General features: G+C 45.2%; 2 protein-coding genes across 10 annotated transcripts in view; one reads left to right on the top strand and one right to left on the bottom strand.

Annotated features, from left to right (window-relative positions):
* Positions 1-24043, top strand: part of FAM193A (family with sequence similarity 193 member A) — a 165602-nt gene that overhangs the window by 15009 nt on the left and 126550 nt on the right. The window lies entirely within an intron of this gene.
* On the bottom strand, positions 2166-3876 carry LOC131506039 (heterogeneous nuclear ribonucleoprotein A3-like). Its single transcript, XM_058719685.1, has 2 exons — positions 3484-3876; positions 2166-3242 (listed from the first exon to the last, which is right to left on the bottom strand). The coding sequence occupies exons 1-2, from the start codon at positions 3872-3874 to the stop codon at positions 2548-2550; spliced, it is 1086 nt and encodes a 361-aa protein (XP_058575668.1). The 5' UTR covers positions 3875-3876; the 3' UTR covers positions 2166-2547.

Below are 24043 nucleotides of genomic sequence, written 5' to 3'. Positions count from 1 at the left end.
AAAAGAATAATAGGTCAGTTATATCTCAGTTTAAAAAAGGTTATTAGGAAAGTCCGGTCTGTCAAGCAGTCATTACAGTTCAGTGCCTCTCCACAAACTGCGAGTTGGACTGGTTTTTTTATGTTTGCACGTTTTGTAGGTGCCCACACCGGTATCGTGGTTGGAATGCTGGGATCGGCAGACCATAGACTCGTAGGACCGTAGACCTGGACAGGCTACAGCACAGCACGTGTTTTTGCTGAGCCGATATTTGCTCGCTGAGGAAGCTGAGGCCCCAAGAGTTGAGTTGGGAAAATCCCTCTCATTGTCGTAGTCAGCTTCCCCTCTTGCACCTTTCAACTCCTGGTGGCGCTGGTCACTTACCAGTGATCTACCCGAGATGCAGAAAGCCACCTGTTATCCTTGCCTTCCTCGCTCTAATCTCTGTCGATACGTTTTCTGTAAACTCTTCTCTGGGAGCGCGCTCTGCGCTCCATCCTCCCCCCTCCAGGTAACCCTGCCTCTTGTCTGAGCATCTGGGGGTCCCCGCTGTCCTTGGATGACACCTGAACTCGCTCTTCCACGCCTTGCCTGACCGACTGTCTGGCCGAGTGGAGAGGCTCTCATCCTGGCTCCTGCTTCCTTCCACTTTGTTGTCCTGCTGCCGTCGCCACCTGTGTCTGACCCGGTAGCCGTCACACCGTTCTGCTTGCAAGATGTGGCTGTGTCCTTCTCGTCTGTGTGCCTTTGTTGGTGCTGGTGCTGCAGTGTTTCTTTCCCTTCTTTGCCCAGTTAACCGCTGTTTCTTTCTAAGAGGTCATGGGCTGTCCCTGTGGGAAGTGTGCCTCCTTCATCCTCGGCCAGGCTGTTGCCGCCCTTCTGGGTTCCCTTGGTGTCTGTCCTTAGCTCAGCCACCACACGCAGACTGGATTGGAACCCTAGTTCGCTGGGATGTTTTCTTCCAAACCCTGCTCTGTGCCCATAGCGCGCACTCAGAAAGCGTGGCTCTGCGGACAGTCTGGTTGGCGTCAGCTCCTGCAGTCCCTGCCTCTTTCCCTGTTTTTCTGAAATGTGCTGTATTCTTTGTCTAATGTGGAAGAAAGCGTTGCACTCTTTTTCCAAAGTTAATCTTATATTCCAGGGGTTCTTACCTGATAGATTTTAGTGAGTCTGGTTAACCCACAGAAACTCACTGCAGAATTTATGTGAGTACATTGTCTTGAAGTCTGTTCAAAACCTCTCTGTTCTTTCTCTCCTGGGTCTGGAGTCTTTCATCCTTTATTGGGTTATTTTCCTCAGCAGTCAGATTTTTTTCTTTTTAATTTTTATAAAAAAAAATTTTTTTTTTACATTTATTTATTTTTGAGAGACAGGGAGAGATAGTGTGAGCAGGAGAGGGGCAGACACAGAATCTGAAGCAGCTCTAGGCTCCGAGCCATCAGCACAGAGCCCGACGCGGGGCTCGAACTCACAGACCGCGAGATCGTGCCCTGAGCCGAAGTCGGACGCTTAGCCGACTGAGCCACCCAGGCGCCCCTAGATTTTGAATTGCCCATCTTCCCTTCCCCCTTAGTCCTTCTCTTGACCTTGCTTAACCACTTAAGACACCTTTCAGTCTGACCCTGTTCTGCCTGTTGCCACCAAATAACTTGAAATACTGGTGAATAATGTTGGTTAATATTGGTTGCTTCTACCTTCTTTATCCTCAGTCCTGTTTTATTCCTTTATCCGCCTATCGCCTTAATCAGCCTTCCCAGAGGTCATTAAGTGATAATATTGTCACCAAATCCTGTTGTTCAATCCTGACGTCCTCTGAGCTTGTTGCATTTGATCTTCTTATATATACCTTTCTGGAGTCTCTTTTGCCTTCTTTAAATGGCACCGTCCTGGCTCTCCTCCTTGCTCTTGGCTTTGGTTGTGCTCACCTGTTCCTGCACTTAAGACACTCAGTTTGATGCAGGTGATTCTACGTCCCATTCTTCCTCTCAGGTTCATTCTTACACTTGATGATTTTAATGTGTGCTAGAGATTTCTGATAACAGCAACGGGTTGATCAGCCTGTCTGTAACGCTGGGGCTGTATGTACTTGCTTCCTGAGTGATGGTTGAGGCCTTTCCCCTCATCTCTGGCAAGTGAACTCAGCCTGTCCGTGTTTGTTTATTTTATTTTATTTTTTTTTTGAAAAGTTAAAAATTCCTTAATTTTTTATTTCTGGTACCACTACCACAATTTACAGGGCAATATACCTGATGTAATGAAAAGAAAAAGAAAAAGACAAAGCTACAACAGATAAAAGACCTCAGGAATGTACATCTAATTGACACTACATTGCATTAATCAACAGCTGCACTTTTTGCCAACTGTGGCTATGACCGTCCTGAACAAGAAGGGTTTCCTGTTGAAGCTGCAGGAACTCTTCTGACTATGGAGCGTCGTTCCTTCTGTGGCAGATTTTTACAGTTCCGCTAATGCATTTGGGACGACTGTCTCAAAGTAACCTGCAGCTTTCCTGACAACTCCTCGCTCTCTCCCCTGCTAAGAACTGTAGCCCTTTTCTTCTGAAAATTTTTAGAACCTTCTGCTACCATATCCACCACTTCCGCCACCAGATCCATAACCACCACCATAGGGACTGCCCGAGCTGCTTCCACCAAAACTGCCCCCCTTCTTGGGTCCATAATTTGATTGCTGTTGTCCACTATAATTTCCAAAATCATTACAGTTCCCACCACCACCAAAATTTCCTCCTTCCTGGTGACCTTCATATCCTCCTCCACCACCACCATATCCACCTCCTTGGTTTCCATATCCTGGTCCACCTCCACCATAGCCTCCTCTGCCTCTAGAACCAGGCCCACCGCCACAGTTGCCACCATCACCTCCAGATCCATTATATCCACCGTCACCTCCTCCATAGCTACCTCTGCTGCCACCACCTCCACCACCATAGCCTCCTCTTCCACCAAAGTTTCCACCGCGGCCAGAGTTTCCTCCACGACCCATAAAGTTGCCAGATCCACCTCCACGACCTCTTTGCGATCCAGCAGACTGCATTTCTTGTTTAGAAAGGGCCTTTTTCACTTCACAATTATGCCCATTAATAGTGTGGTATTTCTGAACAACAATTTTATCAACTGTATCATGATCATCAAAAGTTACAAAAGCAAATCCTCTCTTTTTTCCACTCTGCCTGTCCTCCATAACTTCTATGGTTTCAATCTTGCCATACTTTTCAAAGTAATCTCTCAAATTATATTCTTCTGGGGGCGCCTGGGTGGCGCAGTCGGTTAAGCGTCCGACTTCAGCCAGGTCACGATCTTGCGGTCCGTGAGTTCGAGCCCCGCGTCAGGCTCTGGGCTGATGGCTCAGAGCCTGGAGCCTGTTTCCGATTCTGTGTCTCCCTCTCTCTCTCTGTCCCTCCCCCGTTCATGCTCTGTCTCTCTCTGTCCCAAAAAATAAACGTTGAAAAAAAAAATTTAAAAAAAAAAAAATTATATTCTTCTGTATCTTCTTTAGTACCACCGACAAAAATTTTCTTCACGGTTAGATGGGCACCAGGCTTTACAGAATCCTCTGTAGAAACGGCTCTCTTTGGTTCCACTACACGCCCATCAACCTTGTGTGGTCGAGCACACATTGCTGCATCCACCTCCTCCACACAAGAGTAAGTCACAAAACCAAAACCCCTGGAACGTTTTGTTTGGGGGTCTCTCATCACCACACAATCTGTAAGTGTGCCCCATTTTTCAAAATGTTCTCTTAAACTATCATCTGTAGTTTCAAAGCTCAGACCACCAATAAACAGTTTTCTCACCTGCTCTGGTTCCTTTGGATCATGGACCTCCATTTTGAGGCCGGACTTGCCTCTTCCAACTCGAGTTCCCAGCCTGTCCATGTTTAGACTAAATTCTTCCCTTCACATTACAGAATGAGTAGTGAGGTTTGTTTACTACATAATTTATCACAATAGTTTTTTTTTTTTTTCTAATTAATTTAAAATTTATTTTTTAGGGGCGCCTGGGTGGCTCAGTCGGTGAAGCGGCCGACTTCGGCTCAGGTCACGATCTCGCGGTCCGTGAGTTCGAGCCCCACGTCGGGCTCGGTGCTGACAGCTCGGAGCCTGGAGCCTGTTTCAGATTCTGTGTCTCCCTCTCTCTGACCCTCCCCCGTTCATGCTCTGTCTCTCTCTGTCTCAAAAATAAATAAACATTAAAAAAAATTTAAAGTTTATTTTTTAAATATATATTTATTTTGGGGAGAGTGCAAGTGGGGGAGGGACTGGGAGAGGGGGACAGAGGATTCAAGGCAGACCCTGTGCTGACAGGCTCACAGAAGTGAGCCCAATGTGGGGCTCAAACTCGTGAACTGAGAGATCATGACCTGAGCTGAAGTCAGATGCTCAACTGACTGAGCCACACAGGTGCCCCATCAAAATAAGTTTCTTTTAAAGATTTTTTTCTATTTTTATGTATGTATGTATGTATGTATGTATGTATGTATGTATTTTTTAAATGTTTATTTTTGAGAGAGAGAGAGAGAGAGAGAGAGGGAGGAGAGATATCATGAGTGGAAGAGGGGCAGAGAGAGAGAGGGAGACAGAATCCGAAGCAGCCTCCAGGCTCTGAGCTGTCAGCACGGAGCCCAACGTGAGGCTCAAACTCACAATCCCGGGTTTAAGAGTCAAATGCGCCATTGAGTAAGCCAGCCAGGCACCCTTCAAAATCAGTTTTGCCTAAAGATCTATGTGGTTGTGCTTTGGACGCAGGTAAGACTGTGCCAGGTAATCTTAAGGATCTTTTCCAACTTCGTTATTTTCTGATGGTCAGTCCTTTGGTCACCTACTGCGGAGGTCTCTTAAGGGAGGGGTGCTTGAGAGGTGCACTGGGAGTGGAGCAGGTGCTCCCTGCTGCTGCGGGAAGAATGCTTTAGTCCTTCCATCTCCCAGTAAGACATCATGCCTGACAAACACTTGTTGCGGGAATTGAGATTGCTGCCCTCACTTGCCCTGTATTTGAGGCACGAGTCTTGCATCGTTGCTGAGGTGTCCCGAGGCAGGAGAGGAAGTTTGTTCCCTGACAGTGTGAAGCCTGTGGCAGTTAGAGAGTGCTCATTAAGTATGTTCGTGAATTCCGCTGTCTAATTTTAATTAAAGAGGTCTCCACAAAACAGGTAGTCTTCAAAGAAACCCTGGATAGAAGACAGTGCCAATAATGAAAGCATATGGAACAATCAGGAAATTGATGGCACCTCCACTGCTTCCTGCATAGGCTCTTTATTAGCCACGTGATGAAGTCAGGAAAATGATCTAAGCAGAGCTGAGAACCGACTCTCAAAGATGATTTGAAGTGTGGAGTTACATGCAATTTTATTAACGATGAGCCATACCCAGAGTGGTTATCTTGCCTTGAAATGTTAGGGAAGGAAAGCAGCGAGCCTTTATAGTCCGCAAAGTGTTTGCAAACTAAGCGAGAAACAGCTGTAAATTTTGTAGCAGTGTTTAAAGTTGTACATTACTCGATCCGGTACTTTATAAAATTTCATTAAGCTTAAGGATGAGCTCCTGAGGGTTTGTATTTCTGAAAGGTTCAGATGCAGCAGCAGCTCTAGCTAATTGCACAGACAGACATGCAATACGGGGAATTAGGAGGACACAACATTACGGAAACGACAGACGGAACAGGTCTCTGGGCTGGGCTCCCGAGAGTGACTTCCAGAACAAAAAGTACAGCGTTCAGCTGTGGGGTTGGTCGGGCCAGTCTTTGGCATGTGCTGTGCTCACCTAGCACTCAGAGCCAGAGTAGCCACCTAGCATTGGGGGAAGTTTGTTCTCCAGCAGCGGGGAGCGGGGAGGCAAGAAGGCTGAAATAGTACAGAGGAAACAAGATGGCACCAAAATAAATACATTACTTTGTCAGCGAATACTTTTCAGGGTATTCATAGAAAGTATTGCAGAAGGTTTGAAAAATTAAATTGTTAGAATACATTATGATGAACACATAATGGGGGGTTTGTTCTGGGATGATGGAAACACATGCTTTTTTGCTTTTTTTTTTTTTTTTTTAAGTTTATTTTAAGAGAGAGAGAGAGTGTGCAAACAGGGGAGGGGCAGAGAGAGAGAGAATCCCAAGCAGGCTGTGTGTTGTCAGTGTGGAGCCCAAATACAGGGTTCGATTTCACGAACTGTGAGATCAAGACCTGCGCTGAAACCTGCTTCTAAACAGGTTTTGTGATAGGGTCCCCTCCCTAAGGAGAGAGAAAAGGAAGGAAGGAAGGAAGGAAGGAAGGAAGGAAGGAAAGAAAAGAAAGGAAGGAAGGAAAGAAAGAAAAGAAAGAAAGGAAGGAAGGAAGAAAGGAAAGAAAGAAAGAAAGGAAAGAAAGAAAGAAAGAGAAAAGAAAAGAAAAGAAAAGAAAAGAAAAAAGAAAAGAAAAGAAAGAAAAATCTCAAGGTAATCAATCTGGCTGTGTGCCTATGAGACAACATCCCTCACGACCTTGTAAACTGAGACTACTTAATCAGACTGCAGGTATATGTGTGTTACCATATGTGGGAGACAAAGAAATAGAAAGTATATTTTTAAAAACTATGCCACGTGACGTTCGGTGTCAGTTCTTTGGGTACGAACCCAGCTGAGTGGTGCTGGCACCAGTAAAGTTGTTTCCTGGAGATTAAAGAGCCTCGGTGTGTCGTCTGCGAGAATCCTGCTGCAGTTTCAAGTAGATACGGGTTGAGGACTGTTGTGGTGTGTGTGTGACGCTGAGTATCCTAGAGCATACGTATCCTGAAGTGATTTTGTAAAAAGTTTCGTTTAAGTAATCTCTACAGGCAATGTCGGGCTTGAACTCACAACCCTGAGATCGAGAGTCGTATGCTCTGTCCACTGAGCCAGCCGGGAACCCCAAAATGATTTCTTTCATTAACAGGGGTTTGTGGAAAAATAAGGTATAACCGGCGATGGAGCAGCCACTGTATTTATTTAAAAAAAAAAAAAAAAAAAGTAAAGATTTTTGGGTAGGGTAGGATGGCAGAAAGAACAGCACGCGTAAGTTTTATTCACCGCGTGATGCATAAATAAGTTCTTATAGCGACAAATTGAAGCCAGAATCCTATAAGGGATCAGCCTGAGCCCTTTACAAAAGGAGTGAATCTTTACAGTGTTTTGCAATGAGATGGAGAATAAGTATGAGCTTTGCTGGTCGTCTTGTGGCAAAATTAAAAGCACTGCTGATTCTGAAGGTGAATCGAGTGTTTTTCTTTTACGCAAAGACAAGTGTTCTAAATTTGCTGATCTTTTCTGTAATAATAAGTGGCTTTCAGTAGGAAGCTACCTAACAAATTCAGTGTTTTTGACAAAATAAACCGTTAATCTGCCCCCTCAAGGTAAAGGTGACATTTTATCAATGAGTGGAAAATTGCTTTTTGAAAGAAACTCTTGCTGTGGAGAGCATCTTGAAGATGGGCGTTTAGAGTTGCCGCCACTATGTTTTGTTTTGTTGCTAAGAATATAAATAGTCATCTTACTGCACACTTAAACTGGGGGATGAAATTGTTATACTGTCTATGGAAGCTTTTTGGAAAGTTCACTTCTGAGCTTATTAAAAATACAAAAACGTGATATGCCTCCTGATTACTGTAAAAACAAAGAACTGTGAGGAAGATAAACATTGAGTAGCTGAGGGGGGCCTGGGTGGCTCACTCAAGTCAGTTAAGTGTCTGACTTTGGCTCAGGTCATGATCTCGTGGTTTGGGAGTTTGAACCTCAGATCAGGTTCTCTGTTGTCAGTGCAGAGCCCGTGGAGCCCGCTTCGGATCCTCTGTCCCCCTCTCTCTCTCTGCCCCTCCCCCACCTGCGCTCACTCTCTCAAAAATAAACAAGCATTTAAAAAATTTGACTAGCTGAGGGGCGCCTGGGTGGCGCAGTCGGTTAAGCGTCCGACTTCAGCCAGGTCACGATCTCGCGCTCCGTGAGTTCGAGCCCCGCGTCGGACTCTGGGCTGATGGCTCAGAGCCTGGAGCCTGTTTCCGATTCTGTGTCTCCCTCTCTCTCTGCCCCTCCCCCGTTCATGCTCTGTCTCTCTCTGTCCCAAAAATAAATAAAAAATGTTGAAAAAAAAAAAAAAAAAATTTGACTAGCTGAATTTCAGCAAAAATCTTTGTGTAATTGATTGATGGGATTGAAAATTGATGAGCATGATTTAGTAAGTGCAAATGATCTATAGTATTTCTTCCATTTAGATCCTTGTGTATTTAAGGGAGAGGGACCTTTTTCAGTAAAGACTGCTGGTAAAACCAGCTTTCTAAGTAATTGAATTTATCGTGCTCCAAAGATCTGGTTTTAACACAAAGAATATTATACCAAGATTTTGAAAAATAATAAAGTACATTCAGTCACACTGGCTTCCTTAAATTTTCTTCTCACGATTCTTTGTGATATAAAAAAGTTCTTCAGGTTTGTTAATAAGTATGCAAAAAGGATTTCATTTAAAAAAAAATGTTTATTTTTGAGGAGGTGGGGACCAGTGGATATGAAGCGGGCTCTGTGCTGACAGCAGGAAGCCTGTTGCAGGGTTCAAACTCATGAACCCTGAGATCGTAACCTGAGCTGAATCCAGCTGAGCCGCCCAGGTGCCCCCAAAATGATTTCATTTTTATCTTATTGTATGTTTTTTCGTTTTGTGTATTTTTTATTGTATGTCAGTTATATTCATCAACTGCATCTGAATGCCTTCTGTGTTACTGGTTAGAGATATAGGACGATCTCCAAGCCATGTCCTTGAGCCATGCCTGGATGTACAGTCTGTTAGGTGGGTGGGGGTTGTGTGCACTCCGGTCTGCCTAACCGAGAGTCCTTCTGGAGGAGTCCACCTTCTGGTGAGCAAGGAGGACCTCTCTCCAGCGGGGTCCTCTCCACCTTTCTCCACCTCTCCACCTTGTATTTTCTCATTCATTACATCTGGACCTTGGCTCCCTATCTCTGCTCTTCAGGAAGGCTTTTTCTCCCACATCCTTTTTCTTTTCCTGCTCCCCTTTCCTTCCTTCTGGTTCTGCCTCCTGAGAATCCTACTCTTTGTTATTCCAGGCTTGGTTCTGCCTTCTCCATTCAGCTTGCCCTGATTCTTCCCCGACTAAAGCAATTACCTTGAATGACACTGAACACACTTGTATTCACCTATGCATTTATGGCCTCTTACTAGATTAGAAGTTTATTGCATGAAGAAAGATTTTTTTTTTAAAAAAATTTTTTTTTTTTCAACGTTTTTTATTTATTTTTGGGACAGAGAGAGACAGAGCATGAACGGGGGAGGGGCAGAGAGAGAGGGAGACACAGAATCGGAAACAGGCTCCAGGCTCTGAGCCATCAGCCCAGAGCCTGACGCGGGGCTCGAACTCACGGACCGCGAGATCGTGACCTGGCTGAAGTCGGACGCTTAACCGACTGCGCCACCCAGGCGCCCCAACATGAAGAAAGATTTTAAAGCATACTACCTTGTTCAAAGCTAATAAGTGTTTGTTGAATGACTCAAATGAGATGTAGAATTAGAATTTTTTTAAGTTGTTTAAAAACTTCACTGTAACATTTGTTATGTAGAAATTTTCTACCATGTGAATTCAGACAGAGTCTAGCTAACTTAGTCCAGATTTTCAAACATACTAAATTAAAAGGCTTAGTGAAACATTCTAGGCCAATATTTCCCACAGCAAGGTGTGAATGCTGTTACCGGGTATAGTTACCACAGTGTAAGGAAAAATAAGAGGGGCATTACTATGCAAAAGGAGGGATGATTATTTGGGGAATTGGGACTTAAGTCTTAGGAGGTGACTGGCTGGATACGTTTTCTTGTATACAAAGTCGATTCCAGATTTTAATTGATTCTGGAGTGTGGAAGATAACATTGTCTTTCCTTTCCTGTGGCGTGGAAACTCATGATTTCCACGAGGAAACCTTAACCTGTAGGGTTAAGTCTTTAGATCACTCTGGGGCTTGAACAGTTTGTTTCTGTATTGACCAGTTACTTATTGAAACACTCGGGGGCTTACTCATGCAGCCTCTTGTAAAGAGCCAATTGATCAGAAAGAAACTCGTGTGGGGCTGAGAAATTGTAATAGAAAATTTGTTGCTAACAGTGGTGGACTGTAACTTTCTAAAAACTGAATTTTATTTAGCAGTAATATGAAAGCAGTTCAAAGTGGGTTTACTCAGTCATATTTAAACTGTTTAATGAGCTTAGTGCTATTTGTCAGTTTTTTTAGTTTAAAAAAAACATTTTTTTAAAGTTTATTGTATTTTTGAGAGAGAGAGAGAGAGACTGAGACAGAGAGACAGCATGAGCAGGGGAGAAGCAGAGAGAGAGAGCAAGAGAGAGCAAGAGAGAGAGGGAGACACAGAATCCAAAACAGGCTTCAGGCTCTAGGCTGTCATTACAGAGCCTGACACAGGGCTGGAATTCACCAACCGTGAGATCATGACCCTAGCCAAAGTTGGACGCTTAACCGACTGAGCCACCCAGACACCCCGTTTGTCGCTTTTATTTTTATTTTTTTATTTTTTGTTTATTTTTTTTTTGTCGCTTTTAATAGTGAAGAGTTCTGGTGTTTAATATCCTGAAATACTCTTTTTTAAAAAATATTTATTTATTTTTGAGAGAGAGAGAGAGAGAGAGAGAGAGAGAGAGCGAGCATGAGTGGGGGAGGGGCAGAGAGAGGGAGACACAGAATCCGAAGCAGGCTCCGGGCCCCCAGCTGTCAGCACAGAGCCTGACGCGGGCGGGGCTCGAACTCAGGAGCCGAGAGATCACGACCTGAGCCACCCAGGTGCTCCACATCTTGAAATGCTCTTGAGAGCTGTGAGGAAGACTCCAGGCATACCTGAGATGTGTCTTCCTTCATCATGTATTTAGAGCATCTATTATGTCGGGAGTTGTTCTTGGCACTGAGGACACATCAGTGAACAGAGCTCACAAAGATCTCCCTGTCCCTTTTTGTGGGAAGAGACAGTAAATTAATGAAGTGGTAGGATGGTGAGCGATGAAGCAGGTGTGTGGGCATGATGCTTCCAGGGTTAAGTGGGGGGATCCGGGAAGGCCTACTACTGAGCAGAGACACGAAAAGGCAATGAGGGAGCAGAGCTATGTGGACATATGGATAAGAGTGTTGTAGACAAAGGAAACAGCAGGTGTCAAGGTCCTGTGACTCTCCTTTATAATTTTAGCTAATTCTACTAAAGTAAAAGATGCTTTCATAATCATTTGGACTGAAATCTTTATCTAGAATCTGGTCACAAAGTCACAGATTTCTGGATGGTCCTGTTCACATGTTCATCCTTAGAATTGTAGGACTGGCATATTGTCATGGTGAACAGAATTTGATTTCATCTCCTTCAGATGCTCTTGAAAGTGGAGCTGTATTCTTAGGGGCAGATGCTGGATAAGTCACTTGTATCTGGAGGTTTTCACAGCTCATATTAAATAACAGACACTTCGAGCATGGCTTCTGAAATTGTGACTGACTTCTAAATAGCCCAGCACTCGTTCACTTCAGCAGTAGTGAGTGGAGTCTACAGTTGCCATGTGCTCATTCTAGGGGCTAGTTTGAATCTGTGCTTCTTGGGCACATCATCTTTCTTGGGTTTCTACATGCGGGGTTGAATTCGTTGTGTTCAGGTCTTCCATTTGTAAGAAAGCAGTACGTTCCGTCAGCCATTGCAGACTTGGTCATTTTAAGTTCAGAGAGTAATCCTGAGCCAAAGAGGCAACTCTGAATATCCTACTTAAGAGTTTGGATGATGTGCTCTAAGCCAAACCTCCATGTTTTTCCTCCATGTATTTTAATTAATTCCCTATGCTTTAAACATGTCCTAAGTATTCCCTGAACTGCGTTAAGAATAGTACGGCTGTCGGTCTCATCTGTTTACTCCTCCTTGCAGGGGTCATGGCACAGTCTCTGGTGTGTGACACCTCTCTTGACTGGAATACTTGAAATCTTTTCTCCCCTTCATTATTGAAGTCCCCTGATGACACAGGAAATAAGCCTTCCCAGGTTTGAATGTAAGGCAGCGTGCAGTTTGGAGGAAGGTATGCGAAGCACGCCATGGGCACGGGACTTGGAGGGCTCCTTCCTGGAGCAGAGCTTGGCCAGAGGGGCCCTGGCTTGATTTTAGTCCTCCTTCCCTGGGCTGGGAGCTTTTGTTCCAGCCAAATCTCCCACTCAGCTGGGCTGCATCTGATCAGTCTCCTAGATCCGAGTGGAGCTTTCCAAGGGACCACACCAGTGCCTCGTCCCCTCCCTCCTGCCCCTCCCCGCCCCGTCCTGCTCTCTGTTGTATTCAGGGTTTTTCAGATGGCAGGAAACAGAAGGCCACTCAGTTTAACTTCGAGCACTGCCGTACGTGGGCAGCTGCGGCACCCTGCCTGTGCCATCGCTGCTTCTGGATGTGAGCTGGCTTTGCCGAGCCTGCCTTCTGGCGGGGGCCCACCTTGTCTCTGGGTCCTGCTCTTTGGTGATTCTGCCTGCAGTGTGGCCTGAGTCCTTCCTTTTCGCAGCCTCTAGTGATTTCTGGCTGATGTCGCTTTGTATTTTGATTCCCATTTCTCAGAAGTGGACTAGGGCATGTTTTCATGCTAGGTGTCATCTTGGGTCCCTGGGCACGCTGGGGTGGGCTGCCTCCCCTCCTTACCTCCCAGCCCTCTGTAGGCATGAAGGAGAGGGCAGGGCCTGGGCTGCTAAGCAGGGGGAGACTGTGAGGACACTCCCTGATGAGAGCCACCTTGCAGACAAGCTTGGGGACACACACACCTGTTAGAACAGTGCACTTCTGTTTCGTTCTGTGTAAAAAACTAGGAGTTTGGAAGGGAGGGGCTTCCCTCCCTGAGATAGAAAGTTAATTTTATTTAACGATGTCTTGGGAGAGGAGAGTTTTGACCGATAGATAGATGTACACAGTGAAATCCTAGACCAGAACTTTTTATTTATCACTTTCTAAATTTTGCTCAGGATGTCAAAACCGATTATAAAGACTGAATTTCAACTAAAAGGTAAGCTCAAAGTAACATTTCAAGCTTTCTTTTTAATCCCCTTTCCCCCTAAATGAAGTCCTTCACGGTGCCTAAAGGAAACCAGATTGTCCAAGAATGTGGCCTCACAGCAAAGGCTGGACTGGGGACCTGGGCATTTTTCCAGCCTTGCCCTGCAGGAATTCACTGTGTGACCCGGAGAGTCTCTTGTCCTCCTCTGATTTGTAAAATGAGAGATTTAGGTAAGATTAAAGGTTGTAGGCTAGTAGGCCTGGCTGCTAACTTGAGGGTGGGAGCTGTCAGTAGGCCAGGTAGTAGGGAAGCCTGTGCCACGCCCTGCCCTGCTGGGGAACTGGGGTCAGGGGCCTGGAGGAGGAGCAGTGGGAAGTGCCCTGGTGCGACCTTGAGCGCTGGGGCCAGAGTTTGGGTCTTTTGATTAAGGGCAGATAGAGACAGGTAAGGGCTTTGAAAAGCAGAGCAGACATCCCCCGCTGCAGTGAGGGCCATGGTTTGGCCCACATCTGAGACACCTGGGAGAGGGAGGTGGGTTGAATGTGGGAAGGTCAAAGCAGATTCTTAGGAGTCTGACTTCAGGCACGATTTCCCCCTGGAATAGGAAATACCCCGGAAGGGCTTGGCCTGGGGGGAGGTCTCACGCTGTGTTAGTTGCCTCCTCCTCCTCCTCCTCCTACACGCTGTGTAGGACCTCCTACTCCTTGATTCACAGCACATGCCCAGCATCAAATAGGTGTCAGTGTCCTTTTGCCTTCTCCCCTATTTGCCTCCTTCATTTTATGCTCCTTACTCCCCCCACCCCCACTTCTTAATCTGCTCTAGTCTGATAGGTTTGCTTATGTGGACAGGCATGAATCTCTTGAATCTCTCTTTTCAGAGATTGCGTGTATTTGCTTATTTCCAGGTGGTGTGAGGCACAGGTCTTGTTCTTGCTTCTTCACGCAGCTCCGTGTCAGATCATCTGTTGGTGCGTGTGTCACGTTTGTCCATCTGTCCCCACAAGTGTCTGCCGAGTGCTGGATTGTCAGGCTCTGGACAGACCTGGAGGGCCTTGTCTGACACTCTGACACTGGTTGTAATCTGTGGGAACATGGGAGGGTCTTGAGCAGAAGGGTGATGTACTGTGACTTAGGTGGGTGTAAGGGGCAAAGACTGAAGCAGGAAGACCAGTTAGAGGCCTGGTGTCAGGCGTGGGGTGGGCATTTGGCGGGGGGCCGGGGTGCACCCCCTTGATTTCTGCGTGTGGGATGGGCGCAGGTGTCTTCTGCGCCCAGGCAGGCTGTCCCCCACACTAAACTTGCTGGGTCTGCTCTCCTTCTGGTTTTTTTTGCGTTGGATGACTCCCGGGGTTTCTGGTTCACTGCTGCCACCGTGCACATTTGGTTTTGGACATGTTGAGCCCCCTGGCCTTGAGACGACCAAGGCAGATGTGGATTAGGCAGTTGTACCATCAGCATCTGATTTTTGCCCTTCTCTGTGCCCGTGGCTCCCTTCCCGCCGCGAACGATGGTCTGTTTTGCTCCCAAGCTGGGTCTTTGCCCTTCCTACCTTCTCTGGTGTGGCCTCTTCTCTACCTCTAGTTGTGGGGTTTGTTCTGCCAGGCTTCGGGTAGTGTTCTGGGTTATTTACGCTGATGTGAGTGTTATCTAGTTGTATCTGTGGAACAAGGTGAGCGTAGGGTCCTCTGCTCCACTGTCTTCGCAGCCCTCTCCACCGTAGACATCTGAGCCCCAGGCCAACTCCTGAGGGTTGAGTGTGTCTTGATGGTGTGGGTGTGGCTGGTGGAGGGAAGGCATTGGTGAGGAGAGGTCAGGAATGGGCCCTCGAGGTTCTGTAACACTCAGAAGCTGTGACCCCTCTTGCATTATTAATGCTTACATCTAACTGCCTGAAATAGACTTCGAACAGAGGAATTTTCAATAAATATTACATGCTTAGCTTTTTTTATTACATGAATTAATCATTTGGCGTTAATTAAAAAATGAAAATGAAAATCAGAAGCAACATTTATTTATCAGTTAATTCTGGTTACCAAAGAATTATTTGGGTACAGGTAGTAGGTCTCTGTCCTGTTGGAAGTATTGAAAAGCTGAATGAAATAAAAACTTACTTAGAATAAAAGGTTCCCACCCTTTTGGGTTCATGACCCTCCTCTGGGAAAGGAGGCCTAACGTTCTCCCCCTCTGTCTGCTGGTTCACACTCCTCTGACTGACTCCCTTCCAAATACTGGACTTGCTCCTGGCCCAGGCCCTGGTTTAGGGAGAGTGCTGACCGCCCCCCCCCCCCCCCCCCATCCAGGGGAGAGGGAGGGATCAGGGACAGCGCCTCGTCTGTGTGGGGGGCTCGGAGTGTTTCCCCAAGTGAAAGGACTCAGGGTTGATGCCCAGCGAGTGAGCAGAATCTGGTCAGTGGCAGTGTGTCCCAAGCAAGGTGTGGTGACTAGGGCCAGACTCTGCAAGGGGTGTCAGGGCCTTGGACTTGAAGTCGAGATCGTTGAGAGAACGCGGATTCATTCATTGAGCAAACATTTATTGAGGTCTTTGAATACGTACTTGATACTGGGGTGTGACACTGGAAGAACATCCACAAGTCTTGCCGTGTGTTGTCTGGCACGGTCAGGTTGCCGGGAAGTGTCCCGTGGAGTGGTTTCTGTTCTTAGGAGGCTTATGTTTTAGGTGAGCTGGGCAGCAGTGAGATACGAACAGCAGGGCAAAACTGTAGTAGAAGAGAGATCAGGAAGGAGTTCGTATGGTCCTTGCGGCGTTACTTTGCCGCGCAAGCAGTGATCACTGAGTGGTCCTGCCACAAGCTGATAATTACATGTGTCCGCGTCGGCTGGCACTTACACGGCACTTTCCGTGTCAGGCACTGTTGTGCCGTCCCTGTGTGTGTCTCCTTTCTGTCTTTACAGTGGCTTGAAGCACAGGTGCCCTGGTCCCCAGTCCATGTTGAGGAAACAGGCACAGAAAGGCTAAGGACTTGCTCAGGGCCAGCTGCACAGCTAGGAGGAGCAAGGGGCCAGGGCCAAGCAGCACCTGCCCTTTTGGATATAAGGGGCTGGGGAGGTACTGTGACAGGTGTAAGGCCACCTAGGATGGGATGTGCTGATTCTCTGACCAGTCTTTGTGGTTTAGACAGTAATTTCCATACAGCATTTTTGAGGATTTAATGTGGTCTCGTGGGTTTTATTGGACTTTGTGCAGGTGTTGATCTCAAAGTTATATTACCTCAGGTTTTTAATTGACATGAGGACTAAAATCCTCAGAATTTTGAGAGTATTTTGGAGTCTATGCAATATTTATTTCACATATTCGTTATTTTTTAATGTATCTGTTACCATTCTTTTTTTTTTTTTTTTTTTACATTACTGTACTGTATTTATTAGAGAAAATCTCTGTATAAGTGGACCTGCACAGTTCAAGCTCTTGTTCAAGGGTCAACTGTACTGTGTTCATGGTAGAGTAAGATGATACAACCTTTATTAATTTTTTTTCAGTGAAAACAACCAATTTATTGTGTTCATGTAGAAACACAAAATTCTGAAAATAAAATCGAGATCAAAAGGTTAAAATCCTATATTCAAGAAATGTGTTTTGTAGGGGTTATTATAATAGTTAATAAATATTCTCTTTTCCCTGACTATCAATTATATTTTTAATTTTTTTTTTTACTTTTTAATATTTTATTTCAGTATTTGAAATCAATACTATTACACAGGTTGAATTACAGATTTGTATTTGAGGATATTTTACTAAGTTTTTGTTTGTTTTATTTATTTTTTTTAAATTTACATCCAAATTAGTATATAGTGAAACAATGATTTCAGGAGTAGATTCCTTAGTGCCCCTTACCCATTTAGCCCATCCCCCCTCCCACAACCCCTCCAGTAACCCTCAGTTCTCCATATTTATGGATCTCTTCTGTTTTGTCCCCTTCCCTGTTTTTATATTATTTTTGTTTCCCTTCCCTTATGTTCATCTGTTTTGTCTCTTAAAGTCCTCATATGAGTGAAGTCATAATGATTTTTATCTTTCTCTGACTGACTGATTTCACTTAGCATAATACCCTCCCGTTCCATCCACGTAGTTGCAAATGGCAAGATTTCATTCTTTTTGATTGCCCAGTAATACTCCATTGTATATATATACACCACATTTTCTTTATCCATTCATCCATCGATGGATATTTGGGCTCTTTCCATACTTTGGCCATTGTTAATAGTGCTGCTATAAACGTGGGGGTGCGTGTGTCCCTTCGAAACAGCACACCTGTATCCCTTGGATAAATGCCTAGTAGTGCAATTGCTGGGTCGTCGGGTAGTTCTATTTTTAGATTTTTTGAGGAACCTCCATACTGTTTTCCAGAGTGGCTGCATCAGTTTGCATTCCCATAATTGTTACCATTCTAATGTCAATTTTGTGAAAGCATGAATTTGAAAAGGGGGAATTTTGAAGCTCCTAGTTTTGTGTGGAAATCACTTAGCTGCTGGCTGTGTCCCCTCCCCCATCATTTCATTTCTCTGTGTTGTGGTTTTCCTGACTGCCTTCTGAGGTCAATACACTAAAGTCCACAATGCAATGTATACTTACAGGCAGAATTTATTTTAATTTTACATGTTTCTTAAAGGTCTGATGAGGTCACTTAAATGTCTTAGTGATTTGTGATAGCTGGTATCCTGGAAAGTCCTCATGTGACCTCATGTCCTTGAGAACGTCAGGAGTCTTTTGTAGAAAATAAAGTGACTTGAGGACATCCATATATAGTGGAATGGTGGTAGGAATTAATTTAAAAGCATGGCTTTGGGGAATGTGTGAGTGGTTTGAGGTAGATGAGAGAGTGAGAATTTTAGTAGGACCCCGTGAATGCTAATTGTTACCATGTGCTTTTCATGATTCTAAGATGTTTCTGGTATTAGAGGATTGAATCTTAGTCCTGTAAACTATGCACATTGTTAGTGTTAGGGAATATTCTGTTTCTTTTTTTTTTTTTTTCAACGTTTTTTATTTATTTTTGGGACAGAGAGAGACAGAGCATGAACGGGGGAGGGGCAGAGAGAGAGGGAGACACAGAATCGGAAACAGGCTCCAGGCTCCGAGCCATCAGCCCAGAGCCCGACGCGGGGCTCGAACTCACGGACCGCGAGATCGTGACCTGGCTGAAGTCGGACGCTTAACCGACTGCGCCACCCGGGCGCCCCGGGAATATTCTGTTTCTTAAAGGGTAATCACCCATTAAACTTTGTAGGTCAGTTCTTTTTTAATCTGTTTTTGTTTGTATGTTTTTTTCCCAGTATCCATCCCACTTAAATTTGCCCTTTTCAAAAAAAAAAAAAAAAAAATCTGTTTTTTCAAAATTGTGCTAAAACAGGTATATCATAAAATGTGCCATTTAAACCATTTGTAAGCATACAATTCAGAGACATTTACCACGTTTTAACTAGTTCCTATTGTTAACAATTTTCTAAGTCATTAACTTTTCGTAATAATGATTGTTGCTATTTTGGGGAAGGTGGCTTTCTGAATTGATTTCTAATAGCCAAATATTTACTTTTCTCTTCCTTTGAAATAATACTAGTCGTTACAGCTATGAACTTAACTTTAAGTACAGTTTTGGCCAGACACCTAAAGTTTTGATATATAGTGTTCTCAGTTTCGTGTTTTTCTCAGTCTTTACTCAGCAGACATTCAGTTAGTGCATATTATGTTCAAGTTACTATGGTAAGTACTGGGAATTTACTGGTAATCCCTGTCCTCTAGTATTAAATATTGGTGGGACTGTAATTACAAATTTATGTCTTCATTAAAGTACTTGAGAGAGAGCTTTGAATATTGAAGTGAATTGGACTTTGAAATATGTGGTTTCAGCTTTTATAAATCTTACATTCCATTTGTTTTTTGTTTTTAAATTTTTTTTTAAATTTTTTTAACGTTTATTTATTTTTGAGACAGAGAGAGACAGAGCATGAACGGGGGAGGGGCAGAGAGAGAGGGAGACACAGAATCGGAAGCAGGCTCCAGGCTCTGAGCCGTCAGCACAGAGCCCGAAGCGGGGCTCGAACTCACGGACCGCGAGATCATGACCTGAGCCGAAGTCGGACGCTCAACCGACTGAGCCACCCAGGCACTCCTGTTTTTTGTTTTTAAGTGAATATGGCCTGTATAACTTGTGTCTGTTGGAGTGTAGGTTTCTGTTTGCTTTTTGGTAGCCTATTTGATCAACTGTGCAAGTGTTTCATGGAGTTTAATGCAAGAAGTATTCAGTGGAGTTTAAATCTTGACATAAATCCAACAATTATGCCTTATTTAAATTTGTCATTTATGTTTTTGTCTGCTTGGTTTGTTACAGATTGATAGGTGGCCTGTTTGACTATTGGTGACATCTGTTAATTTTTACCTGGAGGCTTTACTGGCTTTGCATTTTATATATATTAACATGTTTATTTTTATGTTGAGTTGTGAGTTTCACGTCTTTATTAAAAGTATATTTCCTATTAACAGAGTACCTTGTTACTTATAATGTTTATCTTTTCTTTAAAATTTTATTTTTAAGTAATCTCTTCACCTAATGTGCAGCTTGAACTCGTAACCCCAAGATCAGGAGTCACATGCTCCACTGACTGAGCCAGCCAGGCGCCCCACTTATGTTTTTCTGACTTTAAATTGCTACCCATGCATTTATTTTATTTGCATTTGCCTGCTTTATTCTGCCCATTTAAAACAGTCTGTCATTTTTATGGTAATAAATAGCTGCCGATTTTGACTTAATGGTTACTGTTACCATTAACCATTAATGGTTACTCTGGGTTACTTAACCCAGAGTCCTAGACTCTGTTAAGCACTTCACTTGTCATATCTCACTTGATTCTGTAGCAGCCCTCTGAGTGGATTTTTTTAATCTTCCCTTTGCAAATAAGGAAACTGAGGCTTGGAGGATTAATGACTTGCCTAAGGATAAACAGTGAGTATTTTCAACCACAGTTGTACAGTATTTTAAGTGTATGTTTTCTAAGCATCCACAGGATTCAGTGTTGCTTTAAAAAATAAACTTAACATTTTTTTTTTTTTTTTTTGAGAGAGAGCAAGAGAGAGAGAGCTGGGGAGGGGCAGAGAGAGGGGGACAGAGGATCCAAAGCAGGCTCTGTGCTGTCAGTGCAGAGCCCGACGCAGGGCTGTAATTCATGAACCACAAGATCGTGACATGAGCCAAAATCAGAAGTCGGATGGTCGACTGACTGAGCCCCCCAGATGCCCGTAGTGTTGCTGTTCTTGCAGGATGTGTCAGAAGGAAGTTTTAGAAGGAAGTTTAATGGAGAGGTACATATTTTTTGAAGACATTCTTTTTGGGATTCTGCACCTGTCTCATGTGTCTCTTTATCTTTGACCATCACAATATCTAGTCAACATTTGTGTTGAACTTGTTGGTTCAGAGGTATGAGTCCAGATGGCCAGGCTAACTTCTTATATACCGAAACTATTATCACCTGGTACAGGTTTTCAACTCTTGGCTACTAAGAGTTCTAACCTAAAGTTGCAGGGGTGGGAAGGAAGAATCTTCCGGATTGGTTGTTAGGTGCCAGTGAAAGATGCTGCTTGCACTTAGGCCCTTCTTTCCTGGAGAGGCAGCACCATGTCTGTCTTGGGCATCTGTGCAGAATATGTACAGCTGCGTCTTACGGGATGGCTCTCTAACCCCAAAGGTCTCCCATTTAATGTGGTGAGTCCCCAGTAGGCCATTTCATCATTCTCCCCAGCCAGCTGTTTTGGGTGATGGGGTATGTGACAAGATGAGTGAATCCCATGACCATGGGTCATAACAGTGAAATGTTGTACAGTAAGTCTATAATGGTGACATGGGAGAACTGGGTGTATCAGTCTAGGTCCAATCAGGAAACAAACCATATAGTTAATTTATTTTTTTATTTTATTTTATTTTTTATTTTTTTAAACCATATAGTAATTTAAACAAGGGAAATTTAATATATTAAGAAATTAGTAAGCTCCGCTAGAGTAACTGTAAACTGGAAAGGAAACTCTAAAGTATACTTGAGGGCTGAGGGATAGTACCCCCATGGAAGGACACATTTCGAAGGGGGCCACACCGCAAAGCTGGGGTTCATACCTTGTTGGAGCACATGTGGTTGCAGCTGGCTTGCCTGGGCCAGAGCTAGTCCACAGTCACTGGGCAGGCAGGATCTGTCTGGGGTGCACGCAAGCTGAGGCTAGTGGGTGGGCATGCATGGCAGTCAGGGCACCCCTGCAGGCAGGCTGCCTGGGATGCGTCATGTCTGTGTTGGGAGGGCCATGGGAAACAGACCTCTAGGGTTCAGGCGAGCCAGCGTCGATGGGCAAGTGTGCAGGAGTCTGGGAAGCACGGCCAGAGCCGATTGCTGGAGCGGTAGCCCCCTTATTCAGGTGGTCAGACATTTCTGTGTATCACGTGGGCCAGGGCGGCTCCAGGCCACTATGTGGGACAAGGTTGGGTAGTAGGCTCACTAGATAGCCAGCCCTGCAGGACCCCTCACCTGTGCAGAGGCATGGGGGCTGAGGAGAGGTTGGAGGAAGCCAGTAACTGAGGCTGGGGCACAAGTCCGGCCTCTCTGGGTCTCCCAGCTATGTTGTTGCTTGCTGAGTGAGTCCAGTGCTAGAGAAAGCACGAAATGCCGAATACCAGACGAGCTGTGCCCTGCGGATACCTGGCATTGGAGAACCCAGATCGTTCTTGGCGGAAGTGTAGGTCACTGAGCAGATTCATCACTCCCACCCTTGCTGTCATGAGTGTATTAGAGTAAGTGTCAGGGAAGGAAGCTCAGAGACACGTGTGGCTCTGTTCATCTTGTCCACTGAGCTTTGAGAGCTGCGTTTGCAGGGCGTGTCCTCGCTGAGCATATTCACACAGGACACAGAGGCCCTTGCGTGCCGAGTCCGTCCTCACACCCCTTCTCTAGAGCCCTTTGCCACCAGTTATCGCTTCTTGTTCTTTCCAAATTCCTGACCGTCCTGCCAGACAGTAGCTTCCATCAGTGAATTGGTGTGGATCTGCATCTCTGGCCATTCTTCCTTCCTGGCAAAGGGTCCATCCGACCATACTTCTCAGACCTGTGCCCGCTGGTCTGGATTTTCCTGCCACTGGGCCTTCAGGACCGAGTCTGAGTGTAGTGTCATGTTGCAGCCATCCGCTGGCTGGTGCCAACACATCACTTAAACCAACTGTAAACAGACTCAGCATTTTCTTCCCTGACCGTTGGTCTTAGGGGAGTCCCTGAGAGGCTGTAGGTGTAGTTCCTAAAGTGGCGGTGAAGGAACTTGATTCTGCATATTGTGCATGTGATTCCAGGATCTTCTGGCACAAGTTACCCCGACGGGCAGCTCAGCTCCCGTGTCAGGCAGTCAGCCTTTCCTGTCTGTCACTCTGAAAACCACTGGAGAGGCTTCTGCTTGTTCATTCAGTGAACGCTGCCTGCCCTAGGAGTGATGCTATGGAAGGTGTTAGTGGAAAGAATGTGATTGGGACAAAGTCTGTGGTCTCACTGAGCCCATGGTCAGTTTCTCGGGAGAGAGGCGGGTGCATGTGGTTGAGAAGTGCTGCGGGAGCAGGAAGGCGGGACTAGCCACCCAGCCTGGAAGAGAAGGGGAGGGGGAGGGGATGAGTCAGCTTTGAAAGGGAAGATGATGCAGGAGTCCCAGCGCTCGCTCCGAGAGGCGCTTTCCAGGTGGCTGATGGGAGGAGGAGCTTTCCCTGACCCCTCCCAGGCAGATGCTGGCAGAGAAGCCGTCCACTGTTGTCTTGGGAGTGCAGGTGTGGGATTCAGACTGCCTGGATTTGAATCCTAGCTCTGTGATGTTAGATGAGGTTCCCTGATGGTTCTGTTCCTTAGGTGTCACAGCTTTAAAATGAGACAATAGTGCCTACTTTGGAGTCATTGTAAGAGTCATAGGAAGAAGTACATGTATGGCATTTCGCATAATGCCTGGCACTTGGCTCTTGGCTTTGTAGCCTGGTGTGAGTCATTTCCTCTCCTTGGGGCTTTTGTAGTAACATGCACATCTTTTTGTATTAATGCTCTTTCTTTCATTATGTTGGAACAGCTCACTCCTGTGGCATTTTCTCAAGAGCCAGAGAGTATATGTGGTCTTTGGATCTTTCTCCAGCATCTTGTAGGTCTTCCGTAAATACTGACTGAACCATACAGAGGTAGGCATGTAGGAGAAATGGATTATTTTCTAACTATGAGGTTTGTTTCTGTCAATTTATTTCTGGTAATATGTTTTTCCCCCTAAGTTTATTTATTTATTTTGAAAGAGAGTACGTGGGAGGGGGAGAGAGAGAAAAATCCCAAACAGGCTTTATACCAGCGGTGCTGAGCCCAATATGGGGCTCGATCCCACAAACCGTGAGATCATGACTTGAGCCGAAACCAAGAGTCAGATGCCTAACCAAGCGAGCCACCCAGGTTCCCCTCAGTCTTTGAGTCTTTAGTCAGATGACATTCATTCGACTAGAACAGAGACGGTGTCTTCTCCCTCAAGGTGCCACCATATGTGGTCCTAGGCAAAAGTGTGGGTCATTCTTTATTAATCATAATGCTAGCCAGCACTGGACGGTCTCTAACTGTGTGCCAAGCTGGGGCTTGAAGCACTTCTTACCTCCTCATGGCAGGCCCGTGCGGCTGGTGCTTGAGGACAGAGAGAGGGTGAGTGACGCCCGTGTCAACATGCTAGTAAGTGAGACTGGGCAGTCCGGCCACGACTCGGCATTCTTAGTTATTTCAGTAGAGTTGTTTTTCCTTTAACTTTTTATTCTTTATTTTGAAAAATAAACTTTATTGAGTTATAATTTGCACACAGTAGGATGTACCCATTTTTTTTCAAGTTTATTTATTTTCAGAGAGAGAAGGTACGGGGGCGGGGGGGGGGGGGGAGTGCGGAGCAGGGAGAAAATCCCAAGCAGGCTCTGCACTGTCAGCGCAGAGCTTGATGTAGGGCTTGAACCCACGAGCTGCAAGACCGTGACCTAAGCTGAAACCAAGAGTAGGAAACTTGA

This window comes from Neofelis nebulosa, chromosome 3 (assembly GCF_028018385.1).
Source record: "Neofelis nebulosa isolate mNeoNeb1 chromosome 3, mNeoNeb1.pri, whole genome shotgun sequence".
Classification (NCBI taxonomy): domain Eukaryota; kingdom Metazoa; phylum Chordata; class Mammalia; order Carnivora; family Felidae; genus Neofelis; species Neofelis nebulosa.
This window is presented reverse-complemented; position numbering and strand designations above follow the sequence as displayed.